The sequence below is a fragment of the Strongylocentrotus purpuratus genome, unplaced genomic scaffold (genome assembly GCF_000002235.5).
Source record: "Strongylocentrotus purpuratus isolate Spur 01 unplaced genomic scaffold, Spur_5.0 spur5_scaffold_10, whole genome shotgun sequence".
NCBI classification, from domain to species: domain Eukaryota; kingdom Metazoa; phylum Echinodermata; class Echinoidea; order Camarodonta; family Strongylocentrotidae; genus Strongylocentrotus; species Strongylocentrotus purpuratus.
The window spans coordinates 3,347,871-3,366,536 of NW_022145595.1; the positions used below are offsets into that span (position 1 = coordinate 3,347,871).

Consider the following 18,666-nt stretch of genomic DNA (forward strand, 5'->3'; position numbering starts at 1 on the left):
CTTTCCAACCGGCTGGCATTGGTCAATGTTAACCGCAGATGGCGGTTGTATTTAAAAATAACTGGTTTGATTTACCTTCTTGATTGTACTACTACTAGGGTCTACAGTACATGTATCGACTTGCACCAACGTTCTTGTAGATTTGGATTGCGAAAGTACAACAACAAGTAGAAGATCTAGCCAGCAGAGAAAATATAAAGGAAGAGGCCTAAGTTAGCAATATGCACTGATACTCCCGCACCACCAGTCGATAATTTGTAAGTTTTTTCTTCAATCATGAAAAAGAATTATGCAGCTAAGCCGGGAGCTGTATTGACAATACAATACTATTGTATCTCTAGGCTAGACCTCCTAGTAGAGTCCTAGATCTAGACTCTATATAAACTGTTCCTGCTTTCTTCTCTCCCTTTCTGTTATATTTACGATCCAGGCCAGGCAACTAGGAGCTGTTGATTTTCAGATGGATGGTTTTGATTGAAGCTGTTATTCAACACCATCTGATAATGCCCAAGAGGAGGGAGAGAGAGTTGGACGATTCAGCCCAAAAGAGATTTCGGCAGTCCACGTTGGACTTCCGTGTTAAAGCAAAAGACGAGGGAAAGAAAGGTTTGTGTTTCTTCTTGTCACTTTTTTGTTGAATGAAGGCTGATTTACATGTACATTGTTTGCATGGCTTATTACTAAATATGGGGTACCAAGGAGGTTTCGAACGAAGAAAGACCTAGCACATGCAGTACTAGACCGAATTTTCCGTCTCTTTCGTTCGTTAGCCTCTTATTGGGGTAGGGTCGGCTCTCTCTTTAGAGACGGAAGCCGTTTATACACATGTCCTTGCTAACGCCACGGCCAGTCCTGGTCGTAGCGTTTTGCCCCCAAAATCCCCCAAAATGTCATTTTACCTCGAGCATGTTATATTGTAAATTAGGCCTAGGCTATAATAAATCAGTTCCACTTACCAACTTGACTGAAATAATCAGTTTAATAGTCCCTTTTTAGGAAATTATGGGTCAAAATCGATTTTCAAAATGGATTTCGATTTTGACCCATAATTTCCTAAAAAGGGACTATTAAACTGATTATTTCAGTCAAGTTGGTAAGTGGAACTGATTTATTATAGCCTAGGCCTAATTTACAATATAACATGCTCGAGGTAAAATGACATTTTGGGGGATTTTGGGGGCAAAACGCTACGACCAGGACTGGCCGTGGCGTTAGCAAGGACATGTGTATAAACGGCTTCCGTCTCTAAAGAGAGAGCCGGCCGACCCTACCCCAATAAGAGGCTAACGAACGAAAGAGACGGAAAATTCGGTCTAATGCAGTACCAGTTGCATGTTTTCATGGACAAAAAGATCAGTCTCTTTTGTTGATTGTTGTTTCAGTCACTGAGATTAAATATGACTCTATCATTAACCATCTTTACACTGATGGGTGGAAGGTTAAGAAATCAAATGTAATTTTTTATCAAGGAATTCCACATAGCAGACGATTTTTTGTGTGTATATTTTTCATTGTTGTGTGATAAATTCATATTTGTACTACTATTTGTGGTCACATGGGCAGCATACGTTTCAAGAAACTGTCATAAGTACACGGTCGCCGACATCTCATTCATTGAAACTCATATAATATTAAAATTAACACATGTTTGAATGGGATGTTGGTGAATTTGTATAATGGGGGGGGGGGGGGTGTACAGACACTTAAAAAATATTCATCAAATAGCAATTTACCATCATGAACAAAATTAATTGTCTGTTATAATAATTGTCCAACATATTAGTCTTAGATGATATTTGAAATATTGCTTGAAAACTTCTTCAAATTGCTGTTTTAAAGGTAGTGTATCCCATTTGCAGCCAAAATCAAATCTTGTAGAACTTTGCAGGAATCATGAGTCACGTAACTATACAGTACAGTATGTCCTATCTGTGAAATTTAAACGTTTAGCGGTTAGCAGTTACCTAGTTATGCAAGGGATACCGTTTACTCTCTAGACTTAACTGTCAGACACTCTTGAGTGAGTGAGTGACTGACTTTCTTGTTGTTGTAATAACATAGATAAAATTAGCTGTAAAGGGTACATTATTATTTGTACACATCAATGACCCGTTTCTGATGATGACCAAAATTAAACTTCTTGAGTCTTTACTCAGCACTAAACGTACGACTATGCTTACAAGAGTCTGAAAATCAGAATACGTACCTTCTAGGCATATTTTTTGCAACTCATTTTGAAAATTCTTAACGGTTGATATCATTCCACATCGAGGGAATTACCAGTAAGTTAATTACCAGTTCTAATCTTTAAGAGGGGTTTTTAGTTGGTATTATTTGTTGTTGTCTTGTTGACCATAGGATTGACATAATATATTTTCAGCCTGCAAAAAGGACAGACTACCTTTAAATCTACTGTCCGGATGCACAACCTCTCTAGACACACAAGGTCTGGGTATACTTTTGATGGTTTAGTGAAACAGTGTTCATAACTCTATTGGGTCACACAAACTATTTACTCAAGGGAAACCTTCTTTATTTTCATTTGCATTCGCAGGTGCATTTGAAGCAGACCTTGACGAGGAGGCAACGATGAGTGCAGAAGAGAGAGCCGAGATGCAGAGGAGGAGAGACCTCATAGCAGCAGCTGCTGAAAAGAGAAAGTAAGTCATCCATGCTCAATTTTAGAATTTCAATTGTGAGGGCTACCTTATGAAGGGAAATTCAATATTGATCCAGTTAATACATGGATGTACATTATAAAAGCAAAACATACATGTAATCAGTAAAACAGGTTGGGTAATGTCTGAATGAAATCAATTATAAACAATAGGAAACTTTAGAACTTTTAAGATTTGGAATTGCTGCACAATTAATTTCTTCAAATGGGCTAGTTTTTAATTTCTCTATGATGTCATGTTAGATGGCTGTTCAATTTGCTCAAAGACACAAAATAAGCTAATTATAATATTCCTAAATTTGTTGACGTTTATTACACCCATAGCTGTAACTCCTGTTAGATAATATAATTTCTGTTTGATTGTTTGGTATCATGTGTGCCTGGAAGGAGGAAAATTGTTCTCAAGATATGATGATTTGGATGTGCTGGTGTACTACTTATTCCCATGAATGCAATATAGTATGCCTTTCCTGAAGTGTGTAAATGTGTACATCGATTGAAATCATTGTTAAGTTTTTTTCTTTCTTTCTATATCACAATTACCAGGCAATCAGGTTCACCATGGAAAACACCACCAGATAGCCCCGAGAATCCGGAAGACAATGATAGCAATCTCATGCAACGATCTTCACCCTCAAAGACATCAGAACTACCTACAGAAGCTGGTGTCAATTCAAGAACTAAAAGTAAAAGGATAGCTGCATTATCAGAAGCTAGTGATGGGGCTTTGCAAGAAAGGACTAGCACCCCCAAACAGGACCCAGAAAACAGTGTGTATCGGAGGACAGATAGGTTTGATTATGTTGAGGAGAGTGCAAATAAAGGACTATCTGCCGATGAGCTTGAACGACCTTCAACCTCGAAGGATGGTCGGAAAGTGACAAGAAATTCTGGTAATGGAGAAGATGAGGATGAAGTGAAAAGGTCGGAGGTGAATTATTCTCAGATGGAACCAGCAAGTCCCACGTTGGAATACATGTATGATGGAGATGGATCGCAGCCATTGTTTACTGAGTAAGCTGTCTTCTTATATTATTTTTTATTCACTCAGTATTTTTCTTTTGATGTCTTTTTACTCTCTTTCTCTTTCTGGTTTGATTGGATTTCTAGTCTTTCTTTGTATCTCTGTCTCTCTCTGTCTCTCTCTTTTGCAGCTCTACCTCTCTCTCTCTCTGTTTCTCTTTCATTCTCTCTCCCTACCTCCCTCCCTCCCTCTTTCTCTTTACTTATAACTGCAAGTCAGAAAGTTGCATACATGTGCTACATCCAACAAGTAGCATTTGGCATAGTCTGTTTGGAAACAAATTGTATGACTACGGACTACGGTATTCATGGATATTTATCAATGGAGAATGCAATCTTTTAACAGCTTTCATAGTTGCTGCATGTACCTTATTTAAATAATCCAATATTCTTTGTCTATTGTGTTGAATGATTTCCTGACCTTACAAAAACAGCCCTTTTACATAAACTTTCATTAGAGTTACTTTGACAAAGTACTTTATTACCCTCGATCTTCTGAATTTTTCAAAAAATGTGAATGTTCTTGCAGAGCTTATTATTCTATACATGTACCAAACATTGACATTTGTACTTGACCTATGGAACTTATTCTGTTTCTTTTTTTCTTCTTTTCTTTTCTTCTGACCTAAACAGTTCAGAACCTTTGGAAGAAGAGGAAGTCAACTCCAAAGATGTGCCAACCTCATATTGGAAGGGTTCTCCTATCTCAGAGCTACACAGGGCACCAGCCTGTACAGAAGTATTACCTGAGATGAGACCATCCCAAGACCACACCATTCTGTTCACAGTAAGAGGCTATTTTATGTTTCTTTCTATGTCTCTGACCAGACAATCATTAGTTTTCTTTTTTGTGTATGTTTGGGGGGGGGGGGTTACACACAATCATGCTCTCTTTGTGATTTAAAAGATAGCATGATCTCAACATAGGAAAATGCAAACATATTGCTACTGGTTTTGTGCATGATAGCAACACATTGCAAAAACACACAACAATTGAATGTGACTCACAGAAGACAACTATTCAACTCAATTTGCAGATGATTGTGTTACAGTTCTCTACTGGAAACTAGGAACATTCAATCACAGTAAGCAGCAGTAAAACACTGGTTGGGTTTTGCAAAGAAATTGTTCCTAGTGCAGTCATCCTGAAACCTGTATGCGATAAGTTTGCATCCTTTTGTCTGCGTTCGTGTGTGTTTTAAACTATTTTCTTCAGCACAGGCAACCAGGTCAACTTTAAGGGGGATATTGCTAAAATAGGCTCTGTTGATAATTTAATGCAGTTTTCATCTTGCTAAAGTTAATTACTACAAATTTGTTTGTGTTTTTGTTAATGTTTTTTATATTTAAACTAGATGGAACTTCGACTGCGCGCAGTCGAAAATGATGCCTCCGTCATAGAGCAATTTTACAAACCAAAACAGAAGAAATTTTTCGAATTCAAGTTCAATTGTAATCCATTAACAGGTTTTCAGAATATTGTGATTACAAGCTATTTTTGCATACATAATGAGCCCATGACCTTTGACCTTATGAACCAAGAATCTACTCAGTTCATTGGCTCTGCAAGAAACATACATGACCTAAGTTGGCAGGAATCCATCAATCGGTTCTTGAGATAACGCGATCACGAGCTGTTTTTGCATACATAATGTGCCCTGTGATCTTTGAACTTTGACCTTGTGACCCCTACATCTAATCAGTTCATCGGCTCTGCAAGTAACATACATGACCTAAGTTTGGCAGCAATCCATCAATCGGTTCTTCAGATAACGCGATCACAAGCTCGTTTTGCATACATAATGAGCCCTGTGGCCTTTGACCTTTGACCTCGTGACCTCAAAATCTAATCAGTTTTTTGGCTTTGCAAGTAACATACATGACCTAAGTTTGGCAGCAATCCATCAATCGGTTCTTCAGATAATGCGATCACGAGCTCGTTTTGCATACATAATGAGCCCTGTGACCTTTGACCTTTGACCTCGTGACCCCAAAATCTAATCAGTTCATCGGCTCTACAAGATACATACATGACCAAAGTTTGGCAGGAATCCATCAACCAGTTCTTCAGATAACGCGATCACGAGCTCGTTTTGCATACATAATGAGCCCTGTGACCTTTGACCTTTGACCTGGTAACCCCAAAATCTAATCAGTTCATCGGCTCTACAAGATACATACATGACCAAAGTTTGGCAGGAATCCATCAACCAGTTCTTCAGATAACGCGATCACGAGAACGGGACGTACGTACGTACAGACGTACGTACGTACGTACGTACGTACGGACGTACGGACGGACGGACAACCCGAAAACATAATGCCTCCGGCTACTTCGTAACGGAGGCATAAAAAAAAATAGTATAGAGCTAGTGCTTGCAGACTACTGTAAGTTTGCATTACTATATAATATAATTTACCTTTAACAGACCCCAATGAAGTTGGATGTTCCTCCAGCTGCCTTTCCTGATGATTACCAAGACAAGTGGGATGGTGATCATGTGAGGATGCCCTGCTCTCCAGACAACCTCTACCCTGTTGAGGATCAGGTAAGTTAGATAGTTTGCTATTTACTTAGTTAATTACTCAGTTAGTTATTACTAATAGTGAGTGAAGGAGTTATTTTTGTTTGTTTGTTTTTCTTGTGTGTGTTTTGTTTGTTTGTATGTTTTTTATCCTGTTGAGGATCAGGTAAGTTAGATAGTTTGCTATTTAGTTAGTTAATTACTCAGTTAGTTATTACTTAGTGAGTGAGGGAGTTGGCTTGTTTTTTGTTTGTTTATGTCTTTGTTTGTTTGTTTTGCTTTTGTGTGTGTTTAAAAAAAATCCTGTTGAGGATCAGGTAAGTTAGTTAATTAGTTAAGTTAGATATTTAGTTGGTTAGTGAGTGAGTGAATGAGTTAGTTGGTTACTTAGTTTAGTTAAAGGTATAGACCAGTTTTGGAAGCGCCCCCCTCTCAAAAAATGAAATGGAAGCTCTTATTATACCAATCATGTGAAAGAATATGTTTTGACTAATATGTGGTGATACAATTTTGCCGGGAAACTGCCTACTAATTGATAGATTTGGTAAATTATTATATCTATCCGGACTGGATAGATATCGCGTAGTCCCATATACATCTTTCTATGTACAGTGCTTGTAACTTTACCAAGACTGGGCCAAATTCAGAACCTTGCAGTACACACCAATACTTATATGCTAGATGATCAACCTTTTCTGATCGATTCCACATACCTTTAACTTTTTGTTTGTTTGTGTGTTTGTTTCTTCCGTTGTCTTTCCTGTTGACTACCAAGACAAATGGGATGGTCATATTCTTTTTGCAACAAACTCTGTTTCATCTTTATTTCAATTTTCCACAGGCTGGCAGAAAGAAGGTTCAGAGTAGATGGGAGCTGATAGAAGCAACACTACTTGGAGGAATAAAGAACTCCATAGATTTAGAAGTAAGTGTGCATTTCAAGTAATGCTGTGTTCGCATTCTATTTATCAACAGTGTTTGATTAAGGGTTTGATAAATAGTACAACTTGCTTCACTGTCGATTATTTTGTTGAAGGGTGAAGTTTGGTTGGTTTGTTTGTCTTTACCTGACTGCTAAAAAAAGCATACGTATGCTTTGTAGCCTTTTAAGTAAGCAACCACGGGCCAACATCTTTAAGTCCTCTGTGAGAGACTTGGTGTTGAGAATTAATGCCTTACAAAAGAGCACTTACCCATCAAATTGGTTTCAAATCCGGGACCTCCTGGTTACAAGATCACTGCTCTACCACTGAACCATTGCTCCTCATATTTGACAAGTATTGCATAATACCTGTCACATTCCTAACCTCAACTGTAGATCAAATTTCATACTCAACACTAACCTGAAATCTAATCTTAACTCAAAAAAGGCTTACCCTCTTTCTTTGATGACGCAAAGCCTGGAGTAAATTTCAGATCACTTTAGTTCTGCAAAAAGCACTATAACTACAATCAGTACTTGTAGTTGATGTTCTTTATACTTCATTGTTTATTACAGACACAGATCTGTTCAATTCACCTCAGTGTGATAAATTACTTTCTTTTCTACCTAGGAAGCCATTTTGACGTACAACGCCCGCTACAGCCAGCGATGGAATTTCAGAGCCCTGCACACGCTTTTCACAGAAGTACTGGATGCAGAAGAAACCATGTACTTCTTTGATAAGATACTCCCAGAGATGGTTAATCTTGCTCTTCAGTTGCCCAAACTATGTACACAGGTAGGACAGAAGTAGTAGGGGAGGAAATCGACTTGGCTTGTTAGAAAGTGTACATGTGATATACTATGCATGGCTTGTGAAAGCATCATTTAAGAATATACAGGGTTGATGTTTGATTGCTTTACCTGACGGCTAACAAAGCATTGTAGCAAGCAACCCGGGGATGAACAACTTTTAAGAACTTGGTAATGAAGATTAATTAATGCCTTACCATCCAGACCTTCAAAACTGCACTTAAGACATATCTTTTTAAGAATTAAATTTTGTCATGCTTTGTTATCTATAATTTTTAATTGGAATTGTATATACCTATAACTTGTAATATACAAATATATTTTTGCACCAGAATTGTTGTACATGTATCATTATTTAAGAATTAATTATAATATTGTTCTATTTAGTCAAGATTTTGTTAGAATTTTTGTTTCAGGATTATTCAACAGTAGATAATTAATTAAGCTTTTACATAATACAATTTAAAGCCCATAGAGACATATTTTGTATAATGTGCTATAGAAATATAATTCATTATTATTGTTATTATTACCAAAGGGCTTTAGGGCATCGAATTGGTCTTTAAACCATTAGTATAATTGGACTGTATGTGTCATGAATTTTCAGGCTATTCCTCTACTAAGGAGACAGATAACACACTGTGTTACCATGTCCCAGCAACAGATAGCCAGCCTGCTTGCCAATGCCTTCTTCTGCACCTTCCCCAGACGTAACGCTCAGCAAAAGAAATCGGAGTACTCAAGGTTCCCTGACATCAATTTCAACAGGTACATTGATAATCATTTGTTCGTGTCTCCTAAAGGCCCGGTCCCACTGCACTTACGGATGCAAAGAGGATGTAAAACATAAAAAAAATTGCCATCCGTTGGAAAACGCTATGCGTCTTGTGTACTCATTGCATACGTGTTTCATACGCTCTATCCATCGAGCATCCGTCCACTGTGATTTCATCCGCGCAAAAAGTTTTGAGCTGCACAAAACTTTTAGAATGGATGAACTTCCGCCGTGTACGATGTAAATCCGCGACAAATACGAGCAACAAACGTTCTTTGTCCGTTATCATTTGTTAAACGTCCGCTGTATCCTCTCGGCATTCTCTGGGCATCCTCGCTACTCACATCCGCTGCAGCTGAAAACGGAAAGAGGGAGGAAAGATAAGGTACATGGAACGTCTATACATCGTTAGTAGCACGGAAATAGAAAGGATGTAAGCGTATGCATCTCGTATATAAAGTATTCAAAGCTGTCATCCACTTCCATCCGCTTTCATCCGCTAGGCTTCCGATGAACATCCGTTTAACATCCCCGCTACATACTACCCACGTCCGTTATTTTCCGTTCTGTTTTTGCAGATTTTCGCATATTTTGTCCATTTCTGGAGCGGATGAAAACGGATGGAGCCACCCCCGAAATTTTGCTCATCCGCTGTGTCCTTTATGCATACATCTTGTGTCCATCGGCCAGTGGGACCGGGCCATTAGATCAAGATTAATGTAAAGTTTCTAAATTAAATTAAATCAAATTAGGTTCTTCCATTGCTCGATCATAATAATAATACTCTATCATATGTATTCTTGTATTACACATGCAGGATAGTCAACTAGGGATTTAACATGTTACAGCAACAGGTATAAACTTTCAACTTACAAGTTTGAAAATCAGCTGCAGGTTTTAATTTTGAAATCGCAATAATTAAATCTCTTGCCAGGTACCCACTTTCATTTGTTTTGCTTTTACACCTCTCCACCAACGACAGTATTTAGCTTGGGCTTGGGCCTGGGGTTTGATGACCTTCTGATATGTTGCAGCCTTTTTTGTATTATGTCATCTCTTGGGCATCCAACCCATCTCTCTCTCTCATTTGCCCATCCACTCTTTGGAAAAAATTCTCCTTCAGTTTTAGGCTAATCTATATGTTTGTTTTATTTCTGAATTATTCTATCCTTCTTTTTTGTTAATGAACAACATTCTTCTCAATTTTTTGTTTGTTACATGAATCCATCAGGTTATTTGAGATGGGCAAAGGCTACAAAAATCACAGGAAGATTGAGAAGTTAAAGTGTATTTTAAACTACTTCCGCAGAGTTACCGAAAGTGGTAAGTAAACTGGCATTTGCCATCTAAGTTTGCATGTAGGTTAAACACATGGCCGGGTCTGTTTTCTGCTACAATCCAGACCCTCGATCTAAGATCACATAAATGTTTAAGCCCAGTGTCAGGTTTAATTTTGAATCGAATGAAGAATACAGGCTGTAATATTCACTCATGATTATGTCCCCCCCCCCCCCCCCCCCCCCGCGAAAAAAGAATAGAAAGTTGTATAGTAAGGTAAATTTGCTATCATAGCATGGGTACCGGTAGACTAAAAAGATCTTCTATTATGTTTAGAGCAAGCTTTGATAGTGGAGAGTGAAGATTTTAATAGCAAGTAAATGCTTGCATGTTATTGTTACCCTCCTCTTCCTGCAAAAGATTGAGAGATATAATGCTTGTGTTTTTATAGCTGTTTTTCCTGTTCCTTATTCAGTACCTACTGGAACTGTTACAATCAGCCGCAGGGCTTTGTCAGATCTACCCAGATGGGATAAGAGTACAGCACAACTCACTAGACTTCATATGGCTGCATCAGGAATGATAGAGAAGGAAGGACATGGCATGCTACAGGTTAGTTAATAATGGAGATGATGATGATGATGATGGTACTAGTGATGATGATGATGATGATGGTACTAGTGATGATGATGATGATGATGATGGTACTAGTGATGATGATGATGGTACTAGTGATGGCTGTGATGATGGTGGTGGTGGTGGTGGTGGTGATGATTGTGGTGGTGGTGTTGGTGGTGGTGATGCTGATGATGATGGTACTAGTGATGATGGCTGTGATGATGATGGTGGTGGTGGTGATGCAAGTGGTGGTACTAGTGATGATGATAATAGTTGTGGTGGTGATGATAGTGATGGTACTAGTGATGATAATCATGGTGGTGGTGATGATGATGAGGATGGTGATGATGATGACCATGCAATGATGATGGCGTTGGTGGTGATGATGATAATGACCATGATGATGATGGTGATGATGACAATTATTATAATTATTATGGTGGTGATAATGTGTTCATGTTTACAGTACCATAATGTTGATGATTTGAAACTCACTATGACTGCTATTGTGCATACCATATATCTATATTCCTCATCTGAGTAAAAACTATCATGTATTCTTGATCCTTCTAGATGGACTTTGCCAATAAGTACATTGGTGGCGGAGCATTAGGTTTTGGTTGCGTTCAAGAGGAGATACGCTTCATGATTAACCCTGAGCTCATAGTAACAAGGCTTATTACAGAGGTTCTTGATGACAATGAGTGTGTCATCATTAAAGGTTAGTACCTCATAGTAACAAGGCTTATTACAGAGGTTCTTGATGATAATGAGTGTGTCATCATTAAAGGTTAGTACCTCATAGTGACAAGGCTTATTACAGAGGTTCTTGATGATAATGAGTGTGTCATCATTAAAGGTTAGTAGCTCATAGTAACAAGGCTTATTACAGAGGTTCTTGATGACAATGAGTGTGTCATCATTAAAGGTTAGTATCTCATAGTAACAAGGCTTATTACAGAGGTTCTTGATGACAATGAGTGTGTCATCATTAAAGGTTAGTATCTCATAGTAACAAGGCTTATTACAGAGGTTCTTGATGACAATGAGTGTGTCATCATTAAAGGTTAGTATCTCATAGTGACAAGGCTTATTACAGAGGTTCTTGATGATAATGAGTGTGTCATCATTAAAGGTTAGTCAACCAAGCAGTAAGAATCTTATCAAATTCTTGGGATTATAACTTGCTTATATCCACACAGAATTTAAAGGGGGCATTGCTCCATGATGAATAATTCCAGCCAGCATGCCTCAGGTCTTATAAATACCTAGAGGCTGCTTCAAATATCAAATTGAAAAGCAGGAGAGGTTTGGCTGCGTTGGAGTATCTTGTATGTTCTGTGATATAGTTTTCTTTGGTCCTCTAGATTAAAGTGTGTCATTTGTAGAAAAGGTTTACAGTATATTATAAGATGGTATAAATTTGAGAAGTCTTTAAAAAGATGTGGTGTGGAGTTGTATTATAGTATACAAATAACGCACGGCCCAGAGTGCAATAGCGGTGAATGCAGTACGCGCGAGGTTTCTTTAGATTGGTGCCGCTCCGTGCAACGAGCCGCTTGCGGCGAGTTGACAGTGAGCACCATCTGAAGAAACTGAGTGTACACTGCATTTACGTTTCGCACAACAGGGTTAAGTGCGTTATTTGTTTTATAAAATAGCGACACAAATGCAAAACAAACAAAAGTTTAGATTTTAAGTATTAAGTTAGAGTCTACGACAGTTAGATCTAGAGTTATGTTGGTTCTACTAGAGTAAGACCTTGCAGGCTTACCAAAAAGTTCACGGGATTCATTGCCTTGAGTAAAAAATAAAATCCATAGGGGGTTTCCTGGCTTCGTTATAAAATCCCAAAGTCAAAACAAGCCTAAATCCAAGGCAAAAGTAAAATAAAAATTTGCTTTCTAATAATACCCGCTCTAGCTAGCTAGCTAGAGCTAAGCTACGCGTACGCTGCGCTGGGGATCATGGTGGAGCGTACAATATTAGCTACGCGTAGCCTATATAATTAAAGCACTCGAGGCCGAGAGAGCGTACTACACGTACTCCATGGTAACGTGTATTATAACCTTTTTTGCGCTTTTTTCTGCAAAATCGTGCTTGCATCTAAAATTTGTACATGTCATGTGATGTGTATTGACCAATCACGATGCTTAAAATACTAGAGCCATTTTATAATAGTATTCATCTTATTACTAATTGGAATGTACATTGAACTGTAATGGTGAGAACAAAAAATATAATAAAAGGAAGTATACTTTCATTGTATACATGTTAATGAAATATATATGTCTTTCATCTGTTTTGAGTATTTACTGTTTTGTTATCTTCTGTCTCTTTTTGTCTTTCTCTCTCCTTTCTATATCCCCTCTCTCTCCTTTATATACCCCCTTCTCTCTGTCTCTCTGTCTCCTTTCTATACCCCTCTCTCTCTCTCTCTCTCTATCTCTCTCTCCCTCTAACTAGTACATGAATCTCGTACCCTTTTGTCTATCTATCACTTTAATCTCTCTAAACCTTTTTTTCTTTTTCCAGGTGCTGAACAGTTCAGTGACTACTCAGGATATGCCAACTCATTCAAATGGAAAGGAATCTTCAAAGACTCCACCCCAAGGTAAGTCAATGCCTAGATGGTTTGATACACAACAACTACAAACAACAAGTAAAACATTTAGGATAAGTAACACGAATAGGTCATACAATATGTCACATCTAACAATAGCAAGATGTTCTTGGTTTAAATGATTTTTCATGGTCAAACTAAGGATTCCAATTCTTGTAAAAACGTGTATAACTTCTAATTATGAACATGTAGTATCAAAACATCTACAAAATACATTGATGGAGATAATACAAACAAATATTAAATCAAATCCAACATGAGAATCGGTAGAGCACTTATGTCTAGTTGCCGAGTGAAATATGCTGTGAAGACTGAAGAACAAAGTCCCTGATTCATTTGGGTATAAAGGAGTAGTAGATCACTGTATTCCATTCTGAATGAGAAATAATTCTAGTTGTCCTTAGCAAGAGAGTCTTGGCTATAAAGATATCATGCCCTTCTCTCTTCATGTTGTAACATAACAAATTAACACTATCATATCATTTGAACTTACCTTACAGGGATGCATGGGGAAGAAGAGAGACAGAGATAGTTGCCATTGATGCCCTTGTCATTCAGCGCTATGAAGATCAGTTCAGACCCGATTGCCTTCGGAGAGAGCTAAATAAGGTATGTAGTTACTTCCTTTAAGGTTTTGTTGAAATTTTAACTACTTTTAAAAGCTGCAAAAGTTTTCCACTGTTGAATGAGAGATATATCTCCAACATACCTCTATGATTATATTTCAGCGCTAAGATCCCTTTAGGTAGCTCACTTCTGTAACAAAGATTGGTTTTACAGTAGGCTTGCGGGTGCCCGATGTGAGAGAGAGGGAGGATTGAGGAGTCCTGAAAAGATTAGTTTGTTACCCATAGGTTCTGAGAAGAGACGCACTCAAATATCAGATACCTTAAAGGGAGATGGTCATCAGTTTCTATGTGCAGTAGGTCATAATTCGCTGACACCAGACTTAGTGGAAAATACCCTTCATGCGTGTACAAGTCTCGCACACAGCAAACCCGTAGTCCCATCAAGAAATATCACTAGTCTCTCAGAGATTCTTCAGGTAAGGGAAATGTAAGATAGTGAATTTTCCATGTAGGGCGATGGGTGGAAAATGCAGAGCACATAACTAAGGCCCTTTGGTCATAAAACTGAAGGCTCATCCTGGTGACTGACAGCACCTGTTATTGGTTAAACACCTGAATGATGTCGTATTCCCCATGAGAGCCCACTACTATGTGTCTGTAATGACTACTTTATTCTAAACTGTTTTATATAACTAATTCAACCTGGCTCCAAACATATATGTACAATTTAAGTATTTCTATTCAAATGGTTAGAAGTATTCAATGAAAACTGCAACAACCATCTGATCCACTTGATTATTTATTTTCTCATCTTCACTAGGCCTACTGTGGTTTCCATGGTGATACATCATCAGAGCATCTGCCTGCCATAGCGTCGGGTAACTGGGGATGTGGAGCGTTTGGAGGAGACAAGAGAGTGAAAGGTATGTGGATATATTGCTTATTAATTCAGAGTCCTCTTGCATGAAGAATTACAATGATAGTTTGCTCAAGAAATAATGAAATGCAGAGCCAATATCCCCTATCATGGCAAGCTGGATTAAAGATAAGAAATCTCTTGTTTTAGCCAATCCCATTTCAATGCTGTACACATAATTTCTTGTCCCTGCTTGGCCAGTAGGGGAGATGTAGAAGTGATTTATAATTGTTACTTTTGATGGATTGCATAACAGCAATATGAATATGCTCAAGTCATTTAATGCTGATGAATTTGAACTCTTTTTTTATTACTTAATGTGAAACATATTTGTTTAGTTAAAGATATCTCTTGGCTCTTGATCCATTGTAGGCATGACAGTTTGATTGTTATTCTATTTGTCCACTGTTGTACATTTTCAAAATAGAGAAATGACACTTACTTTCGATGGATATACAGTTCCGCCTGCGATCAACGTCACACTGATCGCACGCAATTGATCGCGCTCAAAATGCGCGACTATGAGCGCGATCGCGCGCTCTTGTTATGCGTTATCACTGAATGCGCATACTGTCCTCTACGGCAGAAAAGAGGCGCGATATTCTGTACGGCAGTATTACAAAAGCGCTCGATTCCGTTCAAAACGGCAGTAAAAAGCGGGGGTGTTTTAAAAATATCTCTCCCGTTTCAATTTTGTTTTCCTCATTAATACGTTGATTGTTTTCCCTTTTTAAAGATTATCTAGATCATGAATGCCTGCTTTTTTTAATTTTCTACTTCTAAAAACAATAATTATCAGCAAGGTTTTGTTGCCCCTACGGAGATCTAAAAACGATAATTATCGGCAATACTTTGTTGCCCCTACGGTGATCTAAAAACAATAATTATCGGCAAGGTTTTGTTGCCCCTACGGAGATCTAAAAACAATAATTATCGGCAAGGCTTTGTTGCCCCTACGAAGATCTAAAAACAATAATTATCAGCAAGGTTTTGTTGCCCCTACGGATATCTAAAAACAATAATTATCGGCAAGGTTTTGTTGCCCCTACGAAGATCTAAAAACAATAATTATCGGCAAGACTTTGTGGCCCCTACGGAGATCTGAAAACTATAAATATCGGCAAGGTTTTGTTGACCCTCCGGAGATCTAAAAACAATAATTATCGGCAAGACTTTGTTGCCCCTACGGAGATCTAAAAACAATAATTATCAGCAAGGTTTTGTTGCCCCTACGGAGATCTAAAAACAATAATTATCGGCAAGGTTTTGTTGCTCCTACGGAGATCTAAAAACAATAATAATCGGCAAGACTTAGGTGCCCCTACGGAGATCTAAAAACAATAATTATCGGCAAGACTTTGTTGCTCCTACGGAGGTCTAAAAACAATAATTATCGGCAAGGTTTTGTTGCCCCTCCGGAGATCTAAAAACAAAAATTATCGGCAAGGTTTAGTTGCCCCTCCGGAGATCTAAAAACAATAATTATCTGCAACGTTTTGTTGCCCCTATGGAGATCTAAAAACAATAATTATCGGCAAGGTTTTGTTGCCCCTACGGAAATCTAAAAACAATAATTATCGACAAGACTTTGTTGCCCCTACGGAGACAATTAGTTGTCGCTGATATTACCGGCTTTGTGACATAAATTAAGCCGACGGAAAGAAAGAAATGAATAAAAGAAAATTAATTCAAATACCACTTGCGCTAGAGAAACAAAAAGTGAGAGAGATAGAAGCGAAAACGATTAAATATCGCTGATTTTACCGGCTTTCATGATAAAACTTAAGCCGTCGGAAATAAATAGAGAAAATGAATTGCAATATCACTGACACTAGAGAAATAAAAAGTGAGAGAAAGAGATTGGTGAAAACAATGAAGTGTCGCTGATATTACCGGCTTTCATGACAAAAATTAAGCCGACGGAAAGAAAGAAACGAATAAAGAAAATATCACTTGCGCTAGAGAAATAAAAAGTGAGATTTTTTTCTTCTTCTCCACCTCACTTTGTCACTATGATTCTATTTTGTACTTAAATTTTTGTAAATAATTATGGGTTCACTTATTAAAACTTGCATATTTGTTTGTAAAGTGTATTTTCATTGTTTTATATTCTGTTCTAACAAAACAATGGATTCTGAGTGGGGCATTCTGGCGACATTCCGAATGCCAATTGTATAAATCCGTGACGTAATTACAGGCCTGATAAAAACCCGATTTAAATCGGTTTCCCGATTTTTTTTATTTTTCCCGATTTTTTCCCGATTTTTTTTTTCTTCCCGATTTAAAAAAAAAAAAAAAAAAAAAAAAAAAAAAAAATCATTTTTTTTTTTTTTTTTTTTTTTTTTTACCAATTTTTTTTTCCTTCCCTATTTTATCCTGATTTTCCCGATTTCCCTCTTATTATCTCTATTCTTCCCTATTTTTCTCCCAATTTTCCCCCCAATTTTCCCAAGTTTGTCTCAATTTTCTTACTCGAAAGGGGGGAATGTTGTTAGATGCCATTTTTTCCCCGCGAATCGTCTTTTTTTTTTTTTTACTCAAGGGGGGCGTGGTTGAGGGGAAAACAAAAAACCTATTTTTTTTTTAGTGCTCACTATCACCCCTGTAATTAACTATGAGGCCTAAAAAATAAAAAATATATTGTGCCTTAGGTGCTAAAACATGGGTCGGTCGGAAAATAATCATCTTTTTTCTTTTTTCTTTTTTTTCTCGCCCTTTTTGGGCTGATATTTTTCAGTTTTTAATGTTTTTTTTTCTTCTTTTTTTTCTCGCCCTCTTTGGCCTGCTATTTTTCAGTTTTTAATGCTTTAATACATGTGTTTCAGCGACATCATTCCATTCATATCTTTTCACCTTATACTAATCCATGGTTTACAATGTTGTGTTGAGACAACACTCTCTGCTTCCCAGCTGATGAGGTTTTTCAACTGCCTGTAAAACTTGCTAGCAATGTGAAGATTGTTGACAAATTGTACAGGTAGTCCCGGGCACAAAGTGGTCTCTTTACTAACCAAAGAAGGGACCGAAACTGACACAGGAAAAGACAGCCAGACAGTTTTGCATGCAAGAGGTTCAAATCATAGCCTATCACAAAATTTGTATCTAAACTGGCCCGCTTCATAAAATATGCTCTTCATTCCTGTTTCAGTCCTGGGGATTGTTCCAAGTGTTTGTTTGTATCCGTTTGTTGAGTCTGAAATGAGTCAAATCTGACCCCAAAAAACAAACAATAATCAAATACATGAATGTTTGAACTCACTGTATCTCCATGTTTTAATCTGAGTTGTACAATTTACAAAGTTACAAACCAACTTACACTTTGTCTTGCTGGAAAACTTTAATAAAGAAACAATATTTGAATAAATAAACACAAATACATGTGTGTTTTCTCGCTCACATGAGTTTCATGGAACAGAGCGCATACGATCCCTTTTGATTGCAACAGTACTGATCGCAGACAATTACTGCGTGTTCTGGTAACGTAGAGGCTTGTGGATAGTTCTCAATGTTGTAGGGTAAGTTTGAAGGAAAGAAAAAGACAAAACTCTAACGTTTGAGATTCGAGGAAGCATAATATGGGGATGTATGAGTAGTTTCTGTCATGGGCGGAGATTCCTTTTCGAAAGGTTTACAAACGTGTATAGTCTCATAGCAACAGCATTCATTTGCGATCAGATGCAATCGCGTGAAGAAAAAAAGGTCTTTAGCGGTAAAAGGCACGACAATTATAATTTTGATGTAGAAAGCCCGGTCGACAAAGCCTATTCAAATTTTACAAGCAGGTAGATAAAACACAAATTATGTTCTTTGTAAAAATTATATTGCTATGGTGTCCTTTGAAAATCAATCAACGGATCATTCTCATGGCTCCTCTTTGAAAAGACATAACGGAAAAATATGAACTCATCATACCAGGTGTTTCGGGAT

At 37.6% G+C, this 18,666-nt stretch overlaps 1 protein-coding gene across 1 annotated transcript; it reads left to right on the forward strand.

The window, feature by feature from the left end:
* Positions 1-106: 106 nt before the first annotated feature.
* Positions 107-14,805, forward strand: LOC100892778 (poly(ADP-ribose) glycohydrolase). The gene is made up of 15 exons (XM_030979110.1): positions 107-257; positions 431-606; positions 2,555-2,660; positions 3,224-3,691; positions 4,334-4,487; positions 6,130-6,249; positions 7,067-7,150; positions 7,779-7,946; positions 8,568-8,728; positions 9,967-10,058; positions 10,489-10,625; positions 11,205-11,352; positions 13,167-13,245; positions 13,755-13,863; positions 14,644-14,805. Exons 2-15 carry the CDS (start codon positions 465-467, stop codon positions 14,788-14,790), a joined length of 2,115 nt encoding a protein of 704 aa, XP_030834970.1. The 5' UTR covers positions 107-257; positions 431-464; the 3' UTR covers positions 14,791-14,805.
* The last annotated feature ends 3,861 nt before the right edge of the window (positions 14,806-18,666 follow it).